The sequence below is a fragment of the Callorhinus ursinus genome, unplaced genomic scaffold, assembly GCF_003265705.2.
Source record: "Callorhinus ursinus isolate GAN/ISIS: 27379988/994484 unplaced genomic scaffold, GSC_fseal_2.0 scaffold2, whole genome shotgun sequence".
NCBI lineage: Eukaryota > Metazoa > Chordata > Mammalia > Carnivora > Otariidae > Callorhinus > Callorhinus ursinus.
The window spans coordinates 68,074,881-68,098,998 of NW_027397064.1; the positions used below are offsets into that span (position 1 = coordinate 68,074,881).

Below are 24,118 nucleotides of genomic sequence, written 5' to 3' on the forward strand. Positions count from 1 at the left end.
TGGCAGCAGCCTCAGCCTCCGGGGAAAGCTGCACGGGGCGGGGGGGGGGGGCCCTCCCGAGGACATTCACCTCCCACTTCTCAGGCATCCCGCTCACAACTGCTTCATCTCGGCGGGGGTGGTTTTTTCAGACTCAGCGTTTCGCGTGTGCAGCTTTTCTACCTGGGAGCGGTTCTTACCCGGCCACGCTTAGCACATGCCAAGATAGAGCCCCTGCACGACTCAGTAATAAGGGGCAGAGGGAGAGACCTGGCCCACTCCACCTTTCAAGCTGCAGCCTGCGCCACCTCTGCAGTGCGGGACTGGAGGCTGCTCTCCAGGCTGCATTTCCTGTGGCCTAAGAGGGCCTCTGTCCCTCGGAAGTTGGAGCCCTGGAACCCAAAAGGAAACAAGTTTCCCGCTCTTACTAACAGTGCTGGAAGTGGGAAAAGGGTGGACTGGAGAAGAGTCCCTGATAACACTTTAATTTGAGTCACTTTCTGGGCTATAATTTCCTCTGGTTGTCAGCAGGCTAGTAGATGGCAACTGTGTGAGAGGGACTCTTTCTCTTCTAGAAAAGGAGAAGGAAAAAGAATCCCCGTTCACGAGATAGGTACAGTGGTATATTCTGGCTGGTAGGGCGGAGAAGTTTTTATTTTTAATTTTGTGGGAGGGGGGAAGGAGTAAGTGAGAGGGGAGGCTGGGTGGGCGGGAAGTAGGGAAGAGACTTGGAAAACTGTCTAGGTATTTCCATTCAGCCCCAGTGGCAGTGGAGGAAAGACGTCCCTGTCTCAGAACCCTTCACAGTGAACGCCTAGTAATCGCTATGTCACCTTGGTGAGGAAGATGTCAACGTGATGTGCTTGCCGCCCCGAGAAGTCGAGGCGCCATTCTCATTCTTCCACCAGTGAAGACCCTTTTGCTGTGGCACAGGGGCCTCTCAAATTCCCCCATCCTAAAACCCTCCAATTTTTAAAAACACTCCAAAGAAGGCTTAAATTCATGTTTTGAGAGTTGCAAATCAATGTTCACTTTCTAAAATGGAGCCATGCCTCAAACATTTTTAAAAATCAGAGGGCAAAGGGAAACCTAAAAAAACAAGCACCACAGGGAAGAAAAATGAAAGAGAAATCTCATTTTAAACAGAATTTTGCAGCCTTCTGGATTCGGTATCCTCGCTCTCAAATGTCTTCCAGTGGCCATCAATCAGGCTGCTGACAATGAATAACAAATTTCTGAACAACAATGTAAACGTGTATAATATAAATCAATAAATGTGGATGGTCCTTACAGGGCTTTAGATTTGCTCCCAGGAAATACATGTTTCTTTGGCAAGGTTAGTTTGAAAAATAATTTTTAAATTCAAAGTGATCTACTCGTAATTAAATATCACCAGATCTGATATCACCCTTCTATCATTACAAAACACGAATGTTACAAACTTCCCCAAAACGTGATTTACTCCTTTATTTTTTTCACTCAGGAACAAAGAACACATTTAATGATCACAACATAAGTAACTTTTTAAATATTTAACTCATTTCATCATGTAGCTATACACATAGTAAAATTTAAAACCATGTATATTATTTAACAAAACAATCTAAAGTGTTTAATTCTACCAGTGATTTTATCACTCGGCAACAAATGTCTTAGGTTTGGTATTAAGACATTCCTGTTGTCTGCTGTTCTGTGTTACAGGTTTACTTAAAAAAAAAAATCACCTATAGCATAAATAATCTAATTTTTAGGTGAAAAACCCTATCAACATTTGACATCACCAAATTCAATAGATCTAACTAGAAATCCAAGCAATAAGCTTAGATATTTGAAACAAACATAAATTAAGGTAATAAACACTATAAACATGAATATAATGAATTACAGTTTTGTACAGAATGATCTTTTAAAAGATAATAAAAGAAAGTTACAATGCAAGTCTAGAAAAAAAACTCTAATAGCTGTGACATAGCTATTTTTCAATAGATGATCTTGAACTAAGTCTGCAATCAAGTATTTATAGTATTACAAACCCAAGATCATCACATAGAACTTGATGATCACATAGAATCATCACACAGAACTGTTTTCAAATGCATCTTAAGTCTCCCCATTAAAGTGTGAATTAAGATGCCGGAGGAAATCCCCCCTGGATGTAATGGATGGTGGGAAAAATGCTTGACAGAATTCACATACTCGAGGTATATGCAGTTCTGAGCCTGTGCCACTTAGTACCGATGATAAGTCACTGTCTTGTTTAGGAAAGGGCTTCCAAATAGGCTGCAGGAAACAAACAAAAACATCTTCTGTTATTTGTATTTAAAAATCAACTTCCAATGAATTTCAAATTCAAATTTTTGGTGTGGGTTATGTGCATAAACACAAAATTCCCTTATATGAAAGCAAATTACCTTTCCATAGCATTAGCATGAAGACGTGACTCAATTCTCTTTTCATTAAGGGCACAGCTAAACTTTGATTAAGAGTCACTTAAAATACATACATGCACTTACTTTATCTTCATGTATTTAAAAATTTTCCAGTTTTACCACCAGCAAATTTTAATACCTGTTATCACAAAAGCAGTAGTTTTGCAACAACAGTCAATAATTAAGACTTTTTAAAAATTAAATTCTATCTTTTCTATTTTCCAACAGAAACCCTAAGTTATAGGGCTCTTTTTAATACCCAGTACACTAGACATGAGGTGTGTATACATGCATTTTGATCAAGAGCCATTTAAATTTTGCTATTTATAAGCAAATACACAATGAATAAAACATATAGGAATAAGTGTAGTTTTGGTTTTTGAAAAATTTTTAAAGTACTAAACAAATTCCACTGATCAGGTGTTTTTTGAAACCTCAAATATTTAATCATTCAACAAAATCTAACACGGGATGCATTCTTTTGACTTATTTTGCTCTTGTTATATAGTGCATCGTTTTGCCTTCTTTACCCTTTCTTGTGACTGAATACAGTGAAACTTGTCAACAGCTGCTTAATTAAAGTAGGGAAAACTGTAATTCAACAGAACTATCTCCATTATAAGCAAGACATAAGTACTCTGAAAATACTGCATTTATTCTTTCTAAAAAAATTATCTAGCAGGGCAAGAAAAAGCATTTAGTTCAATAGTAGGTGCTCAATAAATGTTTATTGACTGGAATGTCTTACTTTCCTGAAGTATTGTAAACCAAATTATTTTAAAAATTTGCTTTCTGGTATACCTTGACATAGGTAAATTACCTTGCCACAGCTAATTTCTGACACGTTGAGGAGAATCACCTCAAAAAATCAATTTAAAGAGATCCCTTTGGGCTCCCATTACTAGTATGTTTTTAAAGTAACAACCTAGTCCAACACCTGATACAGTGTTAGTTTTCATTCCCTTAACCAATCTCTTTCATTCTAGTTAACCAATCATTTACAATAAACAGTGTATTAGTAATTGAAGCATTTGAGCTTCACGACATCACTGTCTTATAAACATTTTACTGGACAGCTGCGTACAGTTGGTGTAAATATACAAAGTCTGTCTAGGCACCGAGATACATTCAAATATTACAGCAGAGGCTTATAATAACATTGACTCAATTCCCTTTCTAAGAAGTGACACTTTTATCACAAAAAATAGTAATATTAAAAATATTTATTTTAAAATTTGGGATACTTTTCTTTAGAAAATATGATTAAAAGCAGCAGTAATAACTGTGAGTATATAAGCAAAAGTAAGTTAGAGTTGACCAGATTTAAATTTTACTGTTTGCAGTTTAAACAAAAAGTCAAGTGATTAACGTGCATCACTTTAATGAGAAACTGATAGGGATATAAATAAAACATTGTTCTGTTACAGATAATTCTTATTAAGATCTATACAATAGCAAGCAATAAGCTTAGAAGCAATTTAGCTTCTAAATTTGGCGAGCCAATCTTCTACTGCCACTTTATCTTTAAAGTCCATGTTTATCCTTCTCTATTAGGAGTTACTAGTTCAGATTTGATCTTTTCATAGAATTCAGTTGGGACCCCACTCACTGACTCAGCAAAAGTAGGAAGAAAAGAAAATCACAATAGAGCAAAAACAAGCAGATATATTTTAGGCTTTGTTATGATACCTGAAGGTATAAAAAAGTGGTAGCAGTGACTGATATAAAATAAAAATCTGAAATATGTAACCCAAATATTTCATGTCTCTTTATCATTACCAACAATTCAAGAATTTTGTATTTATCATACTAGCTTTATTAATACAAATAAAATGGCAAAATGTTTTTAAAAATTAAGAAATATTCTTTCAATCCTAAACTGCAACATGGCCTTCAAAACAAACTAATTTCTTTGCCTTTTCTGCCAAAATATCAATTATCTAACCTTATGCCCCATGTCTTGTGACAGCTCAACACCAATTCTCCTGCATTTTTTAAGCTGAATACTTTTCCATCAAGTTGTAATCACATACCAGCTGTTTCCCTTGCTGTAGCATAGAAAGCAAATGCACAATGCAGGGTGCCATCTACTGAAACATGAATGCACAGACTAACTAGTAAAAGAACAAGCAAGAGATATAATGGGGAAAAAAGTAACAAGCATTAGAACTGATGCACTTCACAGCTCCACAGGAATTCTACTTGTAATAAAAGAAATTGTTTAATTTGTTTCATTTAGTAGTAACTGTAACTGAGACTATGATGTGAAATAAGGCACAATGTAGAACATAAGTGAGTTTATAATTAAAGCTTACTGTCAGAGATGCCTAGTTTTCTCCAACTACTAAAATACCACAGCTTGACTATACTGCCTCCTTTGTATGCTGATTTAAAAGTCTATAACCTATATGAGTACTTAGAAAGCCAAAGGTTATTCATCAAGTTGTTGGATTTCTAAAAATAAATATCTCAAGGCAAATAGAAATCAAACAAATGTGGGCAAATTATATAGATATTTATACCATTCTGTATTTTCACCAGCTTCTGTATATTGTAACAATTAATATATTTTTCATTTGCCTTCAGGCACTAATTTTTGTTTTTGTTTTGTTTTTTTTAAACTAAGAGCATCATTCTGCAATAGAACCTGGATAAATGGGTGGATAGTAGTGGATTGGGGGGCTGTAAGTAGTCTGTGAGCTTTAGAAACATTGAAGTGTTTGATTAAAATCATACATATGCAGAGACTATTTAAAAAATCTATTAGGCTGCATGTTCATTGCCAGATTAGAAACCAAAACCAAACCCTACAGATCTACGTACTATATAATTGAGAATGTAATGGAAGTATTAGATGAAAGACAGTTCACTTAATTTGATAAATAGGAATACACGATGCAATTATTTACTTATGAAAAACATGCATTCTTGTAAAGAGTAATGACACACACAAACTTTTTAATTAAAAAATGCCATTTGTTTCACAGTATGAAATTTAACATAGAATCCTATTGTAACACTGATGCTGAGTAAAAAGCTTTGAATAAGGGACTAAGAAAGAGACACACACTAGGTATGGATAAAGCTGACATGTATTTTAAAATGTGTCCTGTATTTTAAGGTACTTTATAATAGAGCTTTACCATATATATTCAGCTTTTAAAATTTCATGTCATTTATTATAGGACTTGGGTTTTTTTTAGTCAAAACCCTTAACTGTAGGTAGTCATTAGTTTAAGGATGACTGATAACCTAAAAAAGATGCATATCTGTGCATGTATGGCAAAATGTGTGTTCACACATAATATATTTGTTAATGCAAAACGGTTACCTGCTGTGGTCCTCGGATAGCTTTTCCCGGGGAATCAAGTGAAGCAAAAGGTGCATCAGACGGGTCCTGAAGTGGTAATGTATTTACATATAATGCATTATGGTTTCCAGGTGGCAAACACGGAGCTCTATCCAGAGTTGTCCTGATACACGTGTTTACGTGATTGGAGGGTTTTGTTTTGTCAGTTGTTTTAAGGTTTTGTATAGCTGATGCTATGGGGTCAATTCCCTGAATTTCAAATAAAGTTTCTTCTGTTTTAACAAAGTTTCCCGGGTTGTCTCTGAACTCCATATTAAATTTATCCTGGCATGCTGCCTCAGATGTGACAGGACCAAGGATGTTGGGTGTTTCTGGAGTACTATGTAAGAAAGTAGAGTCACTGTCCATAGGTGGAAACTTGACATTGAATTTAGAAAGTGATTCGAGAGAGGTATCTTCCTCATCCTGGCCCAGTCCTCTCGGTGTGACAGATGTGACGCATGGTGCACCTCTATTTATATCATCTTTAGCCTGAGGCTTACCAAGCGCTTCTTGTTTCTCTGTTTTATCCGTACACTGTATAGGGAGAGAGCATTGTGTTTCTGCAGGGAAAAGAACACAAAAGGAAAACAGTTGCACTCCAATCATTCTTAAAAATTTGAATGTTCAATTAGCTTTGGACAGATGAATATGATTTTTTCTATTAGTTTTTATAGCAACTGAAGACAACTGGGAGTTTTTACGTTTGCTTCTATCTTCACAAGAATATCAGCAGTCTCCAGTGCGTGAACTGGAACGGAGCTTATTAGTCACAGTTAAACTACTTTGTCTTTGCCTAGGTCTTTTGCTGTAAGCTTTGCCTCTCGTTCACAGTTACCCTGTTCTATGCTTAAAAAACATTTGCTTGTAGTGCATACATTTAAACATTTTGTCAGTAATGGAAGCTGCAACTGTGAGCTTGCTTAGACAAATAAGTTGTTAAAAAGGAAAACCCTTACTAGGCATACATAACATTATACAGGTTAAGAATCTGCATGAATTAGGCCATTTATTACCCCTGATGTCACTGTGTGACCAAGTGTTTCACCAATCAATTTAGCCATTGTGTACTCTCAATAATCCATGTGAGGAAGTAGCAGTGGTGGGGGTTGGGGAGAAAGAAGACAGCAGAGGTAAAAGAAGGATGAAATTTTGGGATGCATGTTCAGAAAACTGTATGTGAATATATAATTCTCTCATTTGATATACAGGCCTCCTGTTAGCTAGTAGGTAGATAGCAGGTAGATACCATGGCCTCTGCAGTGCATTTAACTAGAAGTTGCTTATCCAACAAATTCAGCTCTCTAGAACAAATTCAGCTCTCTAGGACACAGGCAAAAGCTAGAAAGTAAGTAAATAGAGCTTCTGAGGAGTCAGAATTAGAGCCAAAAGGCCCACAGATACATGCATTTTGTTCTTATTCTCTTTTTAGATTTATTCTAACAAGCTTGATGATATTTCCCTAGCTCAGAGCTGGTTAGAAGCAGCAAATTAAAAGGTAGGGATAGGAGTTGTTGAAGACAGATATAGATATCAACAAGAGCTGAAAGCATGAGAGGAGACAAGAAGAACAAAAAAGCAGATATAAGAACCCAGAAAACACTATCATCTGGTGTAGGGCCAATAAGGGCTACATTTCTCAATGCAAAAAAACAGTGATCAAAGCACTCTCCGTGTTGATGATCCTGAGACATCAGAAAAAGCTAAATTGTGCTCCATATTCTTACCTAAGACGACAGTAAGGTTGGAGACTGGTAATGTGTGATTTTCATTAAATGGACAAAAGGTAGAAATTAAAAAAACAAAACAGCACTTTAAAAACGTAGTCATCAGAGAAGTTGGACCTTCACAAAAGGAGGCTTTCCCAAGGATGCAGACTGAAACAGAGAGCGCCCTGCACAATTCTGTCCAGGTTAGTAGGCACTCAACAAATGTCAGTTCCTTGTAGTCTCATGACACCTTTCCTCTTCTGCCACAGCACATTCCAACGCAAGATTTTCCGCTTGGACATGACAGTAGTACAGTGCAACCAACTTTTTTGGTTTACCTTCATATATACCTACTACCTCTCTTCAGTACATACCATCTTATCTTACTGGATTACAACAGCCTTTGAACTGCTTCTTTGCCTCTAAACTTAGCTCATATCCAATCCATTCTCTACATTGCTCCCTATTTTTCTCTAAAGTACAAATCTGGTCATGTTACCTTCCTAATAAAATCTTTTCATGGCTCTCCAAAGCCTCATCCCTCAGAAAAGTCATATAAAACTGTTCATGACTGGCCCCTGGTTACCCCTCCATGCTCTCACCTTTCACCACAACTATAACAGTGGGGAGCTTTTGTACAGTTCTCCAAAACAGGCACGCTTTCCTGTCTTTGGGCCTTTGTATATGCTGTGCAGACTGCCTGAAGTGTCCTTTCTGACTACTCTTTACCTAACTCTTATTTGTCCCTCATTTCTTGGTGTAGATATTAATTTCTCTGGATAGCTCTCTCTGGCTCCCCAAGACTGGTTTAGGCTTGATTCTTGGGTGCCCTGAGGGTTAAACACTTTGCATTATGTCTCCAAGTATACTGTTCTTTCTCCCATTAAAGTAGGTTTCTTAAAATCTTCAACTATGTTTTGTTTCCCACTTAACCCCAGTACCCTGTCCAGTGCATGGCACATAGCATGCCCTCAATAAATGCATTCTAAATGAATTTGTATTCTGTTCCCGACAGAGCCTAGTATAATAATCTACATTCACTAGATAATCTGTGACTGGGAGTGGTACAGTAACTGAGGCCAAGATCAATTGTTTGGCAGGATTTCTTCATCCCTGGAGGGGTCTTAAGTCCATTAACTCTAGTCATTTTTCCTGATAGTAGCAGGAAATTCTAGGAAATAGTACTTTCTTTGTAGGTAACATTTGCTAACTGCAAAAAACAAATCAGGAAAATCAACTGCTGAGGTAACGAAATTCTCTAACATGTGAGGAGGAAATGCTTATCAAAATGATCTTCACAAGAACAGGGAGAATGATGATGAAGATGCTGGTGCTGATGACGACAACTATTAACATTAATAGCACTTCTATGTGCCATGCACTGTTATAATCATTGTATGTGCCTTAATTCATTTCATACTCAAAATAATCACATGGTAGGCACTATATTATCCCCACTTTACATGTGAAGAAACTGAGACATGAGGAGATTACTTCCAAGGCTACACAGCTAATGAATGAGTGGTAGATCTGGCACTGGAACCCAGGCAAGCTAATTCTAGAGCCTGTGTTCTGAACCATTATGCTAAATCAAACATGCTGCTTTCTATATACATAGAGGAGTCACCAAAATGATAGAAATGTGTTCTGAATTTCTTTTCTAGTAGTTGACCTATCCCCCTTGTGAACAAAACCTGAAAAACTCAAAAGAGCTATAATAAAGCAGGTATTTTCTTTTTGTAGAGCTAGCGGGCATACTTCAGCCACATTAAAATAATTTTCTGAATTAATCTGTTCAAGCAATGAGTTACTATAAAAAAAAATTTTAACGAGGTACATAAAAGTACTTGTCATCCTGACACTATACTGAGAAACATCATCAGGTGGAGCAAATTGCTTTTCTATTTTGTTTATTTCAAGAACACTTATTTTTGCAAGAAAAAAGAAAAACAAAATGAGAAACATTTTTAGATTTCCAAATTTTAAGTACAGGCTGTCCATTTAGACTACTTCTTAGTTTAATTACCTTATACACTGACAAAAGAAAAAGATCTGATGGTTGTTGGTAACCTGCAATCCTATATTCTAGTCTTGTGATCTCTCCTGAAATAGGACCCTCCTTTATGGACCAAATAATACTTTTCATGAAGCCACATTTGCTTTAACATACATTTTACCTTTATCCCTTCTCAAGGCTATTGCCATAAGTGAATGCGGAAAAAAAAAAAAAGAAAAAGGAAATGTACAATTCTACTAACTCAGCAATTTTTCATGAATTTGTTGATCTAAAAGTAAAAGTCAAATTTTCACGGGGGCAATAATGCTAATTTCCAGCTGTTTTATGCAAATCACATTTGAAATGGTTTCTTTATATTTTTATTCAATGTAGTGTTCATCCTTAAGAAGTCTGAATAGTCATCTTTTTCCAAAATATTTTTCTTTCTTTCTCTTCTACTACTACCAGAATAATACTTAATATTTTGGTTTTTGTTTGGACCCAGCAAAACTTCACTGCAGTCTGTGGCACACAGATCTAAAATATTTCAAGAATAATGTTGTATTTATTGTTTGTGACACATTTAATATAAAACATAAAAATAACATTAGGAAGCAGTTTTAGTGGGGAAGAAACTGAAGTTAAACACTCAGTGTTCTAGTTGACAGATACATAACTCAGATTTAGACCTGTGCAATTTAAAAATGGTCAAAGTATTAAGCCACTGATAATGGGGTAGGTTCCCTGTGTAACAATGAATACATCACTATTACAATGTTTTGATAAGATGCTGATGTTAAAAAAAATCATGTTTATGAATTCTACATACTACATATCTATAGCTAGTACATTTTAAATAAAAATTCTTGTACTTCAGAAGTACTTAGTGCCTTTAGCCTACACAAAAGATCAGTTTCTCATGAAAATGACAAAGATTCAGGTGAAAGAATTAGAGTCCTTTTTTGGGAGGTGGGAGGGAGGGAGGGGAAAAAATAAATTACGTCTTTCTACACAGATTGTTTTGTTTCTCTACCACATTGTGTACCTTTTCTGAAAATAAAATGGTAGTGGTATGCAAAAAGTGAATTTACACAATAAAATGATTTCTAAATAGCCTAGGTATAAGAGCTGTTAGAAATGGAAAGTGATCTTTAATTAAAGGGGTATTAGCACTGCTGCAACATCTTTCAGAGTGAAAACTGTAAATCACATCTCTTGGGAACTGTATGCAGAATATCTCAAATCACAAAGGTAAAGGAGAATTTATCATTTTAAATGATCAGTTTACCTTCCTTTTGTTTACAGAAGTGCTTGGTAGCCAGATTCAATCCCTGGTATTTTGCTATTCATATGAACGACTGAAGCAAACACCAGTCTGGGGTTTTAGGAAAGGGTAAAGGTTTTAAAAAACACACTGTAACACATGTGTAAAACAGATGTTCCTTTTAAGTCATATTTCATACTAAATTTGTACTTTCTATCTCCAACAGAACTGGCCTCACGAAATGTGAAATGTTTATTTCTTGAACCAAATTATAAAAATCCATAGCGCTCAATCAACTTTCAAGCAGAAGTTAAAAACAAACCTGATGTTACAATTTTCCTTAGCTCATATATGGTAGTACAGCTTCAAGGCTGCTTACTACCTATAAATTAATGTTTAATTAAACCCCCAAATAGCAACTGAAAACTTTGAGAGAGATTTCCTATACTTGTTTTGTACTTTTTCCCAGGTGGAACTTCTCATTAAGATGATCAGTAATTACATCACTCAATTCACTCTATATAGTCCCACACACAATAAAGAGAGAAAAAAGCCAATCATTAGATAATGCAATACAGTACAGAACTTAGACAGCACTTACCCATTAAAAGTGGTGGGAGGCACAAATTGCAGATCCTTAGCACTTAATAAGCATTTAGAAATATTTTCACAATCAAAAAAGAAATAAATTTAAATCAATCAAATTAATATTACTGTGTGTTAAATCAGACCTTACCGGTTGCAGGGGCTGGTACATTAAGTTTGCTTAAGTGGTCTTTTTGTGCTTTTGCTAACATGCATATTCTATGAAATTCTTCTTTTAGATCCTGGAAAGTCTTCTCTATATAAGCCCTAAAAATAAATATTTTAAAATATAAGGCTTTATCTTTAAATATTTTTTATCATTATTAAACTTAAATAGCACCATTTTATATACCACAAAATAATTACTGAAAGGTTAAACTTAAAAAAATTATTTTAAAATCCTAGAAAATGTCCCAAAGAACTACTCTAATGTCTGGAGAGCTAGGCACAAAGGCACAGAGTAAGCGATAAATTAAAAGGTCTAATACATACATGTAGCACAGACTAGCATATCTACTTGTTCATAAACCACACTTTTGCTGGCTGTCTCATTCTCACGTTAGAAATTTCAATGTATTGATTTTGTAAACATCTTAAATAGAAGAAAATTAAATGTTCCTCACTTTACATTAAAATCTGTCATATAAAATAATGTGGCCATGATACTTTGTCTATTAAGTATTAGCGCTTTAATTTAGTTTTTAGATCCATCTCGGCTATTCACTGTATGACTTACATACGTCATTTTAACACGGAGGAGCCTTGGGTTGGTCTCTTCTAGTTCTAAGCTGCTATTTCGTTACAAGTGCAAAATTTTAAAATATGTAAATAAAAATATATTTCAGTATGTATGATTTTTAGAGTTGGCAAAAAAGGATACAGAACTACCTTTCATGGAATAAAGGAATGCCAAGACTCCCTGGTGAAGTTTCTTTTCTAGGAGAAGAAACCTCTTGTCTTCTTACCTTAAAGATACAAAATAATCACCACTTTAAATTGCTTCTAAACTCAAATGAGAATGGGTTAACAGAAAATACAATGGAAAATTCATCTTCCTCATGGAAAAATAAATTTAGGTAGCATACAGATATATACAGATTTTTTTTCCTTTAAATGAGATCAGGGAAAAAGGAAAATTAAGGTAGAAAAATAGGATGGAGACAAGAAGTATTTCTGGTAACTTCTGTAATTATTATTTCCAGTACTGACAATTCAAGAACTTTCCTCAAATTCAAGTACTGATTGAAATTGTTACTCTGATTATCAAGCACCTGGTATGACTAGGGAAAAAAAATACCTGTGTGTATGTGTATTTACTTCTTCCCCATATTGGCCTATATGTTTAAATCAATGTCTTTGTATTTCGTTATAGATTCTTTGCTGAGGAATGCAGCTATATTTAGAGGAAGAAAGAAAACCAAGCTACAGCACCTTAGCATTTAACAAGTATTTTAAAGATAGCACAATGATATATTTAAGCTACTTTCTGAAGCTAAGTTCTTTCACTCCCACCCTGTGGCTTATTCTGGTATTACACTGATTCTGACACTTAAAAGTCAACATTAAAGAACATGTAATAAATCCACTGTATGGTTTAGATTTTTAAAAAAATCTTTAATACACAGAGAAAACTCTGTGTATCTCCTAAAGGCACAAACTGACAAATTCAAAGATTTGGATATGTCTTAATATTATACAATCATAAATTATAATTCTACCAAAATTTTATAGGTCTTATTTAAGTTCAAATTGAAACTGTGGACATTTGTATTTAGCGACTTTTTAAGATTTAAGGTCATTGTAGCCATTATTAAAAAGGATGATTTTACCTCATTGTTTCTTATTGGAGTATAACCCCTTTTAATTTTGCTTTTCAAAAAGTTCTTTCAGTTTCTTAGGAGTTTCATTTGTTAAGAAAAAGCCTTGATTCCAGCTTTTTTCTTTAAATTAGTATCTTCTGCGATTTATTCAGTTTACTGCTCTACTTTTTTAGCTTTTTCTAAATAAGAGTGTTCGCTTAACATTTTTAAAATAGAGTATTCCTTTAATTAGTAAAATAAAATCTCAGCAACCCAAACAATTTGTGATTTTATGTATGTTGTCAGACTGAGGTAAAATAAATATCATTTGCTGCTGCACACTTTTTCTCTGGCAAACATTTAGGCCATGTCTTCTTCTGGATTAAAAGTGTTCTATTGAGCTTGCAAAGCAGTCACATCAGAAGACATTTTCACACTCAGTTTGTTTTTTAAAAGCAGTAGACAAGATTTTTCTTTAGTGTTATGTGCAATTAAAACACTCAATGGATTTTAGTGTGGACTAGGAAGAATGGCAACATTTCAAAGATAGCCAACCATTCAGGATGCCCCAAATATGAAAGCAAACTTTTATTTTATTTTTTTTAAGATTTTATTTATTTATCTGACAGAGAGACAGCGAGAGAGGGAACACAAGCAAGGAGGGGTGGGAGAGGGAAGAAGCAGGCTTCCCGTTGAGCAGGGAGCCCAACGTGGGACTCAATCCCAGGACCCTGGGATCATGACCCGAGCCAAAGGCAGACACTTAACTGACTGAGCCACTCAGGCGCCCCGAAAGCAAACTTTTAAAAGATACTATACTAGGGGCGTCTGGGTGGCTCAGTGGTTAAGCGTCTGCCTTCGGCTCAGGTCATGGTCCCAGGGTCCTGGGATCGAGCCAGTATCTCTGCTCAGCGGGAAGCCTGCTTCTCCCCATCTCCCACTCCCCCTGCTTGTGTTCCTGCTCTCTCTCTCTGTCAAATAAATAAATAAATAAAATCTTAAAAAAAAAAAAGATACTATATTAAGGGGTGCCTAGCTGGCTTAGTCAGTAGAGCATGTGAGTCTTGATCTTGGGGGTCATGAGTTCAAGCCCCATGTTGGGTAGAGAGTTTACTTAAAAAAAAAAATAAAGAAAAGATATTATATTAAATCTGTATCAACAAAATCAGAGAAGAGGTAGTATTAAGAAAACAGAAACATTTGACAACTTAGTGTTAAACAAATCATAAAATATATGATTAAATGATTTAATATCCTTTTAAAATTTACTACTAGAAATACTCAGTATGAAACAAAATTATTTTATTAGGAGCCAGAAAGAACCAAAAAGAAGTACAGTTGACCTTTGAACTATGTGGAGTTAAAAGAGCCAACCCCCGTGTATAAAATCCATGTATAATTTTTGACTCCCCAAAAACTTAATTACCAATAGCTTACTATTGACCAGAAGCCTTACAGATGACATGAACACTCTATTAACACATATTTTGTATATTATATACTGTACTCTTACAATAAAGTAAGCTAGAGAAAATGTTATTACAAAAATCATGAGGAAGAGAAAATACATTTACACTACTGTATCGCAAAAAATCCACATAAAAGTAGATCCACTCAGTTCAAAGCTGTGTTGTTCAAGGGTTAGCTGCGCTCTGTAATTTTAATCTAAAAATGAAGCTATTTACAGAAAGTTTAGTAAAGACTATTACAGTTTCCAAAGTACTGATTTGGGAATCAGTACCTGGAATGATTGCTTCTGATGTTAAAAGAACCCTTAAAAACAAAAGGGGTGGGGGTGGAGATGAGATAAAAGTGAAGGAAAAGGAAGGAAAAGAATGATAGACTTTTTATGGTTTGGCAAATAAGCTGTGTCAACCTACTTCTCTGACTTTTAAGATTTTTTTTTTTAAAGATTTTATTTATTTATTTGACAGAGAGAGTGAAAGAGCACAAGCAGGGGGAGCAACAGAGGGAGAGGAAGAAGCAGGCCCCCTTCCGAGCAGGGAGCCCGATGCGGGACCCGATCCCAGGACCCCGGGATCATGACCTGAGCCGAAGGCAGATGCTTAACCATCTGAGCCACCAAAAAAAAAAAAATAATAATAATAATTTTTTTTACAAGATTTTATTTATGTATTTATTTGAGACAGAGAGGCGGAAGGGGGGGGAGCAGCAGGGAGAGGAAGAAGCAGACTCCCTGCTGAGCAGGGAGCCCATTGCAGGGCTCAATCCCAGGACCCCGGGGTCAGGACCTGAGCCGAAGGCAGATGCTTAACAGGCTGAGCCACCCAGGCGCCCCTCTGACATTTAGATTTGATAACCGGTGTGGGTGAATTTATCCAGGAACGATTCCTCAGGTGTAATGGTAGGGGGTAAAGGGAGGACTCTCTTATTGAGAAATTTCCATGACGTATGTAAATTTAAGATCTTCAGCTTCTTTGGGATTAAGAACACAGCCCTGCTTACTATTATTTTTATTATTATTATTGAAGAAAAACATTTTAATTGTACTAAGCAATACACTGTATCTTCTATCATTCACACCAAATAAATCTTGATATAGTTTGAATGAAAATTTTAGGTCTCCAGCATCCAAGAAAAAATTTCAAAAGGGACCTTTTAACATGTTTGTTCAACAAATGACAAAAACATTAAGCAGTTCTCTGACATTGGGAAGCAGGGTTTATCTAGAATGGGTATAGCATGTCAATGCTATTTTCCATTGTAGCTATCTGACACAACTTTCTGAAAACAAGCATTTATATTTCAAAGGATGTAGAATTAGTGTAGTCAATGGCAACTCCAACACCTTTCCCAGAAACTCAAGACTTGCTTTTCAATGCTAAATTACTTTACTTAATAAAGACTATGCAGTTCGTGGAACATCCCAGAGAATAAGTAAACACTGAAAGCGATAACTTGTATTTTTCTTTCTATTCTCAACTATTATCCAAGCAGTCCCTGCACTGCAAGAAGCTGAAGTTACTGCAACTTCAAATAAGAAAGCAAGGGAACTTTGAACGTTGTATTTTAGGAGACTTTAAACGTTAAATCATTCAACAAATGAGTTTATTTTGAGGTACTAAAACTTAAAATACTTAACATTATAAACTGTTCCAAGTACTAGTTTGGAAATGCCGAACTTGTGGAATGAATACTGAAATAAGAGCTTTACACGTCGTACTTTTCATTTACACTTCACTATGGCGCTGGATAAGTCATTCAACTAAATCATTAAGATAAACCCATTTAAAACAGTTGAAAGATGTTGTGAAATGATTCCTTAAATTGCCTCTTATGTGAATTGGGAGAATTTTGTTTTAGTGTAAATCAGTTTAAGTTTCTCATAGATGGGTATCATATAAAAAATATATGTTCCAGGGCCAGTTGACTATGCAATGATATTTAAGGAGGGAAAAGAAAAAGTGGCTAATATTTTTGTTAGTCCCAAACCAGATTTATTTTTTATGCAAAGATAATGGAAATCTTTTTCTGTGTGTATGTTGGGAGTCCAGGATCTGTTAGATATCAACATCTTAAAGAAAGAAATGTAGGCTTTCCCCAATGTTTGCTTTTTTTTATATTTAGCACTAAAAATGAAAGTATTTTATTCCTTTTATAAACCAATTTGAAAAATCAACCTAAGTGTCCATGACTGGATGAATGCATATAGAAAATGTGGTGTATATAAATATACAATGGAATATTGTACAGTTGACCCCTGAACAACATCGGTTTGAACTGTGCAGGTCCATTTCTATGCATTTTTTTTTCAGTAAATACAGTAAATGTATTTTTCTTATCATTTTCTTAGTATTTTATTTTCTATAGCTTATTTTACTGTAAGAATACAGTATATAGTACATATAACATACAAAATATGTGTTAGTCGACTATGTTATCATAAGGCTTCTGATCAGTAGGCTACTAGTAGTTCTGTTTTGGGGGAGTCGAAAGTTCTACGTAGATTTTCAACTATGTGGGGAGTCGGTGTCCCTAACTATATATACACACACACACACACGCACACATACACGATGAATATATCAACCTTAAAAAAAAGGAAAGCATGTCATTTAAGACAACATGGATGTGGAGGACATCATCCTAATGTGAAATAAGGCAGGCACAGAAAGACAAATATTGCATGATTTCACTTTTATGTGGACTCTAAAGAAGCCAAAATCATAGAAGTAGAGAGAAGAAGAGTAGAATGATGGTTGCCAGGGTTTGGGGATGGGGTGGGAAAAAATGGGGGTGGATGTTGGTCAAAGAATACAAAGTTTCAGTTATGCAGGATGAGTAAGTTCTGAAGACCTCATGTATAGCATGGTGATTATAGTTAACACTACCACATTGTATACTTGAAATTTGCTAAAAGAGTAAATCCTAAATGTATTCATCACAATGAAAAAGAAAGATAAGTATGTAAAGTGATGGATATGTTAATCGGCTTGACTATGTTAATCATTTCTTAATGTATACATGTATCAAAACATCATGTTGGGGGTATCTGGGTGGCTCAGAAGGTTAAGTGTCTGACTCTTGACTTCGGCTCAGGTCATGATCTCAGGGTCATGAGACTGAGCCCCACCAGGGAGTCTGCTTGAAATTCTCTCTCTTCCTCTCCCTCTGCCCCTCCCAGCCCCTCAAATAAATCTTTAAAAAAAAGCACATATTGTACACTGAACATATATACATTTTCTATTTGTTAATTATACCTCCATAAAGCTGGGGGGGGAAATGCAATAAAATTTAAATTCTAAATGTTTTTTCTGAAAAATTTTAAGCAACTGAGGTTAGAAAATTAAACGTTATTATGAAACTTTTAAAGAACTAAATTCATTAATACAATGAATACTCTTATATGGAATTTAAACTTTAAAAGGCTAACATTGTGAATAAAGGTGGTAAGTCTGCAATGACACATTATGAACTACAGCAATGACTATCATTCTATTCCAGGGTTCATATCAAAGATTCCCTCTAAAATTTAGGTGATGCAAAAGAATATTTATTTTTAGGTGACTCAGGCAACTGACCGTAACCAATATATGATTTTGTTTCTGGATGAGGCTTTGTAGAATTACGCCTTTTTTAAAAAAGTAGAATAACAATTTATTTTTTAAAGATTTTATTTGAGAGAGCGAGAGAGAGCCAGAGTGTGGGGCAGGGGCAAAGAGAGAGGGAGAAGCCAACTCCCCGCTGAGCAGGGAGTCTCACTCAGGGCTCCATCCCAGGACCCCAAAATTATGACCTGAGCTGAAGGTAGACGCTTAACCAACTAAGCCACTCAGGCGGCCCTAGAATTATGCTTTTAAAACAGAAAAGAGAACTATGCTCTTATTTGGAACAATGTAATCCAAGAAATAAACCAAGGTGAGATAAGGATAGATTGGTAAAGGAAATAGGAACTGTGGAATAGTTATAAATACTAGCTTGATAAAATTTTCTCAGAAAAAGGAGAAATAGGAGTGCCTGGGTGGCTCAGCCAGTTAAGTGTCTGCCTTTGGCTCAGGTCATGATCCCAGGGTCCTGGGATGGAGCCCTGCATCAAACCTCCCTGCTCAGCAGGGTGTCTGCTTCTCCCTCTGCCCCTCCCACCGTTCACGCATGTGCTCACACACTTTCTCCCTGAAATAAAATCTCAAAAAAAGGAAAAAGGAGAAATAAATGAGCAGTGGAAAAACAATTTGAAAACAAGAATTCACTTATCACTTAGATTATTAAAGCTAAGAATGAAATGTTAAAGGAGAAACTGAGGTTGAATATTTTCTTACCAGTTTTAGATAAATTGAGATAAAGATGTTACGGTAAAGTCAAGCACCGAATACGGTTAAAGTAGGGATAAAGTGCGAATAGGGCTGAGACAAGGAAGAGATTAAGGTGGAAAGAGAAAAAAAAAAGTTACAAAAAAGAGATTTGATGAAAAGTTTAAGGACAAAAGGCAAATTAAAAAATACAAGAAAACTGTATTTATAAGAATTTATGGCTGTGTGAAATCTACGGTTCTCTTACCCTCATTAATATTACTGAAAATATAGCAAAGCAAGAGGAACACAAATCCTACAAGTCTTGTCTGTTTGGTATGACACAGTGTGCCAGGCAAACAATTTCAAGGCAAAATGGGATCCATTCCAGAGTTCTGAAGAAGTAGCAAGAAAATAAAAAATATACAGATAAAATTAAATACCCCAATTACTTCACAGGGTTCTGGTTTACTGTAAATCCCAAAAAATCACTATCAATGCTACAATAAAACATTCTTTAAAAAAAAGTTAAAGGGGCGCCTGGGTGGCTCAGTTGTTAAGCTTCTGCCTTCAGCTCAGGTCATGATCCCAGGGTCCTGGGATCGAGCCCCACATCAGGCTCCCTGCTCCACTGGAAGCCTGCTTCTCCCTCTTCCACTCCCCCTGCTTGTGTTCCCTCTCTTGCTGTGTCTCTGTCAAATAAATGAAAATCTTAAAAAAAAAAAATTTAAAAAAGTTAAAATCCTTTACCAGTACTGTCACAATGACTGTAATTTCAATTCTATTAAGTTAATTTGAAGTAGAGCGAGATTAATACTTTCCATCTGTCTTTTGAATCTTCACTGTGCATTAGGTTCCTTTTGCACATCTTTCTGAATTTTTCTTAAGAAGAAGAAATATCGAACTGTGGGGATGCCTCTTTATGCAAAACAGAAAATGGATACCTTAAATGACCAATTTAGAAAGGTAAGGTTTCCCATAACTCCCCCACCCCTTCTCCAAACACTAGATTTAAAACGAACTGACTTGGGAAAATCCTTTTCATTAACCACAAATTTTATGTTATACCATTACCGCATTAAATTGAAAATGTCTTCATGAAAATAGCTGTTATTTAGGCAATTTGCATATATTAATTAACCTAATCGACATAACCTTGTGAATTAGGTACTTTGATTTTTTTTTAAAATTTTATTTATTTAATTGGGAGAGAGAGCAAGAGAGAGCAGGAGCAGAGGGAGGGGCAGAGGGAGAGGGAGAAGCAGACTCCTTGCTGAGCAGGGAGCCTGATGTGGGGCTTGATCCCAGGACCCTGGGAACATGACCTGAGCCAAAGGCAGACGCTTAACAGACTGAGCCACCCAGGCGCCCATAGGTACTTTGATTTTAAAGTCTGTTATAGTAAATAAGGCTCTGAAGAGGTCCAATAATTTGCCTACAGTCCAGTAGGTGGAGTAGCTGCAATTGGAACCCCGGCCTCATCAATCTAGGCTCTTAACTTTGCGAGTATAGGGCTTGGCTGCCAGGAGAGCTCAGTAGTAGTTATCTAGCATGGTGAGGTAGATACAGAACAGTAACATTTACACATCGCACCAATGCAAACTAATTTTAAGATTCTAAATCCTGTCATACAACAAATACATTTCTCACTGAGAAGCAGTGATAAGCTAAGTTTTGGTGTTTAAATTTTGCCTGGGAAAAAACCTTTGGTACGACCTTTTTCTGTGCTCAAGAATGTCCAAGTAGAAATTTACATTAGAAAATAACCTAGATAGATCTACTCAAGTTCTGCCAAACCATGGTTGTTCACTTGCTGAAAGAAGCAATCTGGCAACAGTTTCTTTTTTTTTAATTATGACTCCAAGTTTTTAATTCATGTACAGGATATATGCTTGAACAGTGACCATCTATACATTTACTTCTGTTTCTTAGAATCCATATGCAAACTGCCAAAGTGTACACAATCATACAACATATAGCATTTTAAGAAATTATTTGGACTAAAGAAAACACCTGTAAACACCTGTATTCCTGGCATTAAATTTTATACGCTATTTCTCCCTCCTTCACCACCACAATAGTTTCTTAACCAAAATTTCATAGTTTATTTCTCAAACTTATATTAGAAATTAACCACTGGACAAAGCATGACAATGGAGAGTATCTTGTTACTTCCATCTTCTCAAAACCTCAATTCTCTTCCTGCCCCCCTATCTCCTAATAGAGGTCTGTGCATAGTTATACTAGCTGATTTAAAACCCTTGTCTAACAACTTCACTATCTAGCTCCACTCAGGGTTGGTGTGTTCCCTTGAAACTGGGTCACAATTGACTCTCCATGTATTGAATAACTTTGGGCTGTACCCTGAACATTGTGAATATGTTGTGGAGACATTATATTATATGGTGCCAAGGGTGGTAATGTTTTTGTAGGCAACTGTGAGGCTCAGACTCCAAACTGTCACTCCTTTCCTTTGAAGGGCAGTTCATATTTTGGTTCAGTCCTATAAGCCTTAGCTGCAAACTGCTTCCTATTTGCCCCTGCACATCCATGGCCTCAGGGGACAGCCAGAGACTTAGGGCTCTCCCTTCCTTCTCTGGCCCTCTCCTCTCTGGGGCTCCTTCCCTCTCTCTGGTGACCATGCTTATTCTGAGTTCATTCTCCCTCCTGATTCTTCCAGCCAGAATGATGGTGGGCTTTCTATTGGGAATTTCAGCCACCGCAACTATGACCACTCTCAGGACAAACCTACAGAAAACTGGGAATTTACTCTGAGCTGATTATTTGCTCCGCACTTGACTCCTTTCTAAAATATGCAAAGTTCAGTGTTCGGTTCCTCAGGGAGTTACTCTTGTGTATGCTGCCAGAGTTAATACTGTTACTTGTAGAGAACTGGTTAGGTACTCAATCTTCTATACAGAAGCTCAACTCCCAAACTCAGGGTTGGTTGGTTGGTTGGTTGTTTTAATCCCTTCATTCTTCTGAGCTTTCAACCATAATTTTCCAAAAAAGTCTTAATCACCAATCTACTGGCTTTTCCTAACGTTCTCATTCTGTTCACTGCTCATTTGACAGTATGTACACTACTGACCATATCCTCTTCCCTGAAACTGTTTTTTTTTTTTTTTTTTTGGCTACCAGTATAACGTATTTAGGTCTTCTTCTTAAGTTTTGGTATTTTCATTGCCCCCTGACCAGGGCCATACAAGTGGTCTTATTCTCTAAGGTTCAGACATGGGTACAGTGTTCTCTCATTATATACTTTTCTTATCATTCATTCTCATATCAAATCTATTGAGTTTTCATTTTCTAGTCTGTATTTTCAGGCTTCCCTTCTCTCTTGATAACCACTCTCATCTCTTTTGACCCAATACCTTTCACTTGTTCTGTTGTCTGCTGTCGACCAAGTTTTAGAACATAACCTAATTACCTTTTCTTCAAATATGGTTCATATTTCTAACCTTCATTTTCCTTTTTTAATATAAGGATGTTCTCCGTAGCATGAGAAAATCTTAGGGTAAGATAGAACCTTAAAAGAAAGTGAGATTAGGCTTTCCTGGAATAGTAAAATCCAAAACAAAAATGTGGGTCTGACAAAGGGCAATAAAATGCCAAGATCTATTATCTTCTTCATGTCAAAAAGAAATAGAAAAAAAGTAGGAAGGAGAGAGTTTTAGATTCAGCTTTGGAAAAAAGTTATCACACTGTCCTCAGGACAAAAGGGGAAGAGAATGTGTAATCAGCTGCAGCAAGAAGGAAAGCAAGATGTACCGGGGCTTGGATGGCCATGGATATGGCCATCCAGCAGAAGTAAATTCCAGATGACATATTCAGGGAATACGGACCAGTCAGTGAGCCCCTGCAACATTATGTGGATGCAATGTAGAGGGAGACATATTGTTCTTAATGTTAAATAATGAAGAGCAATTAGGGGTAGAAATAATGTACGTAAAACCATCTGATATGGAATTACTTATGTGAAAACTAAGTTGGAATACAAAAATCACAATAACACTGCTGGTAAGCAAAATGGGAGAGAGAAAACCAAAGATGTCCATCTTGGATAGAAAAAAAATCTTTCAGAGAAAAACTCAGGTTTCACAACATAGCAAGACTGCTCAAGTATAACATATTAGGTGCAAATGAAAAATTAGGTGAGCCTTCCCTGCCTCTCCCCCACCAAATTCTAGAAATATCTTTAAGGAAACTGGTTAAATGAAGCTAAGTGGTTGTCTTACTGTTGGTTTCAGATCCCATAAATACATTCTTATGCCTTGAAAAATTGTAAGAGTATACAGTATGCAGCATTTTAGAGGTCTGCGGTACTGTGGATACCCCAGGAAATGTATCAGGTACCACACTATCTTTAACAGATTAGAAGTAAAATTCAGTTTGTTCTAGACTTAACATAGTAGGTATAGAGAAGCAACTGGGAGCAATATATAGGTATTATGATTTAAAGTATAAAGATGTAGCTCTCTGGGCTCAGATGTAGTTTGTGGTGACATGGCTTAAACACACCAAGAAGGTCGGAATCACTGGTAAATACAGGACCTGTTCTGGTGCCCTCTCGGGAAAATGGTGAAGACTGAAATAAGCCAGCATGCCAAGTATATCTGCTCCTTCTATGGCAAAACCAACATGAAAAGATGAGCTGTGGGGATCTGGCCTTGTAGTTCCTGCATGAAAACGGTGGCGCCTGCACCTTCAACACAGCTTCTGCCACCACAGTAAAGTCTGCGACGGAAGGAGTTGAAAGACCAGCAGGAGGCTCCACTATTTGAAACAGTTAGCCTATAATAAATGGGTTAATTTATATAACGACAACAAAATAAAGGATAAAGATGTAGATTAATTACTTAATAAATGCAAAAAGGACTGATGAACAAGCAATATGACTCATATGCATAAATAAAGGTTCCTGAGAAGATATTATTCTTAGAGCGTAACATTATTTCAATAGAAGGAAAAGTGACTTACTGAGAAAAAGGTGTTTTTCTAACAGAAAATTACAATCTGGTAAAAACTGGTTCTCAAAATACAGCTTAGTATCCCTGGGGTCTTTTTTTTTTTTTTTTAAAGATTTTATTTATTTGAGAGAGAGAGAGAATGAGAGATAGAAAGCACGAGAGGGAAGAGGGTCAGAGGGAGAAGCAGACTCCCTGCTGAGCAGGAAGCCCGATGCGGGACTCGATCCCGGGACTCCAGGATCATGACCTGAGACGAAGGCAGTCGCTTAACCAACTGAGCCACCCAGG

At 36.2% G+C, this 24,118-nt stretch overlaps 1 protein-coding gene across 5 annotated transcripts in view; it reads right to left on the bottom strand.

Moving 5' to 3' along the window:
- Positions 1-1,421: 1,421 nt before the first annotated feature.
- Positions 1,422-24,118, bottom strand: part of TANK (TRAF family member associated NFKB activator) — a 94,474-nt gene continuing 71,777 nt past the window's right edge. For all 5 annotated transcript variants that reach the window (XM_025852624.2, XM_073883433.1, XM_025852631.2 and 2 more), the window contains exons 5-8: positions 12,200-12,276; positions 11,463-11,578; positions 5,740-6,320; positions 1,422-2,259 (exon numbers count right to left, since the gene is read on the bottom strand). In XM_025852624.2, the coding sequence (XP_025708409.1) occupies positions 2,080-2,259; positions 5,740-6,320; positions 11,463-11,578; positions 12,200-12,276 (954 nt within the window). In that variant the 3' untranslated portion in view covers positions 1,422-2,079. The remainder of the gene's footprint in view (positions 2,260-5,739; positions 6,321-11,462; positions 11,579-12,199; positions 12,277-24,118) is intronic.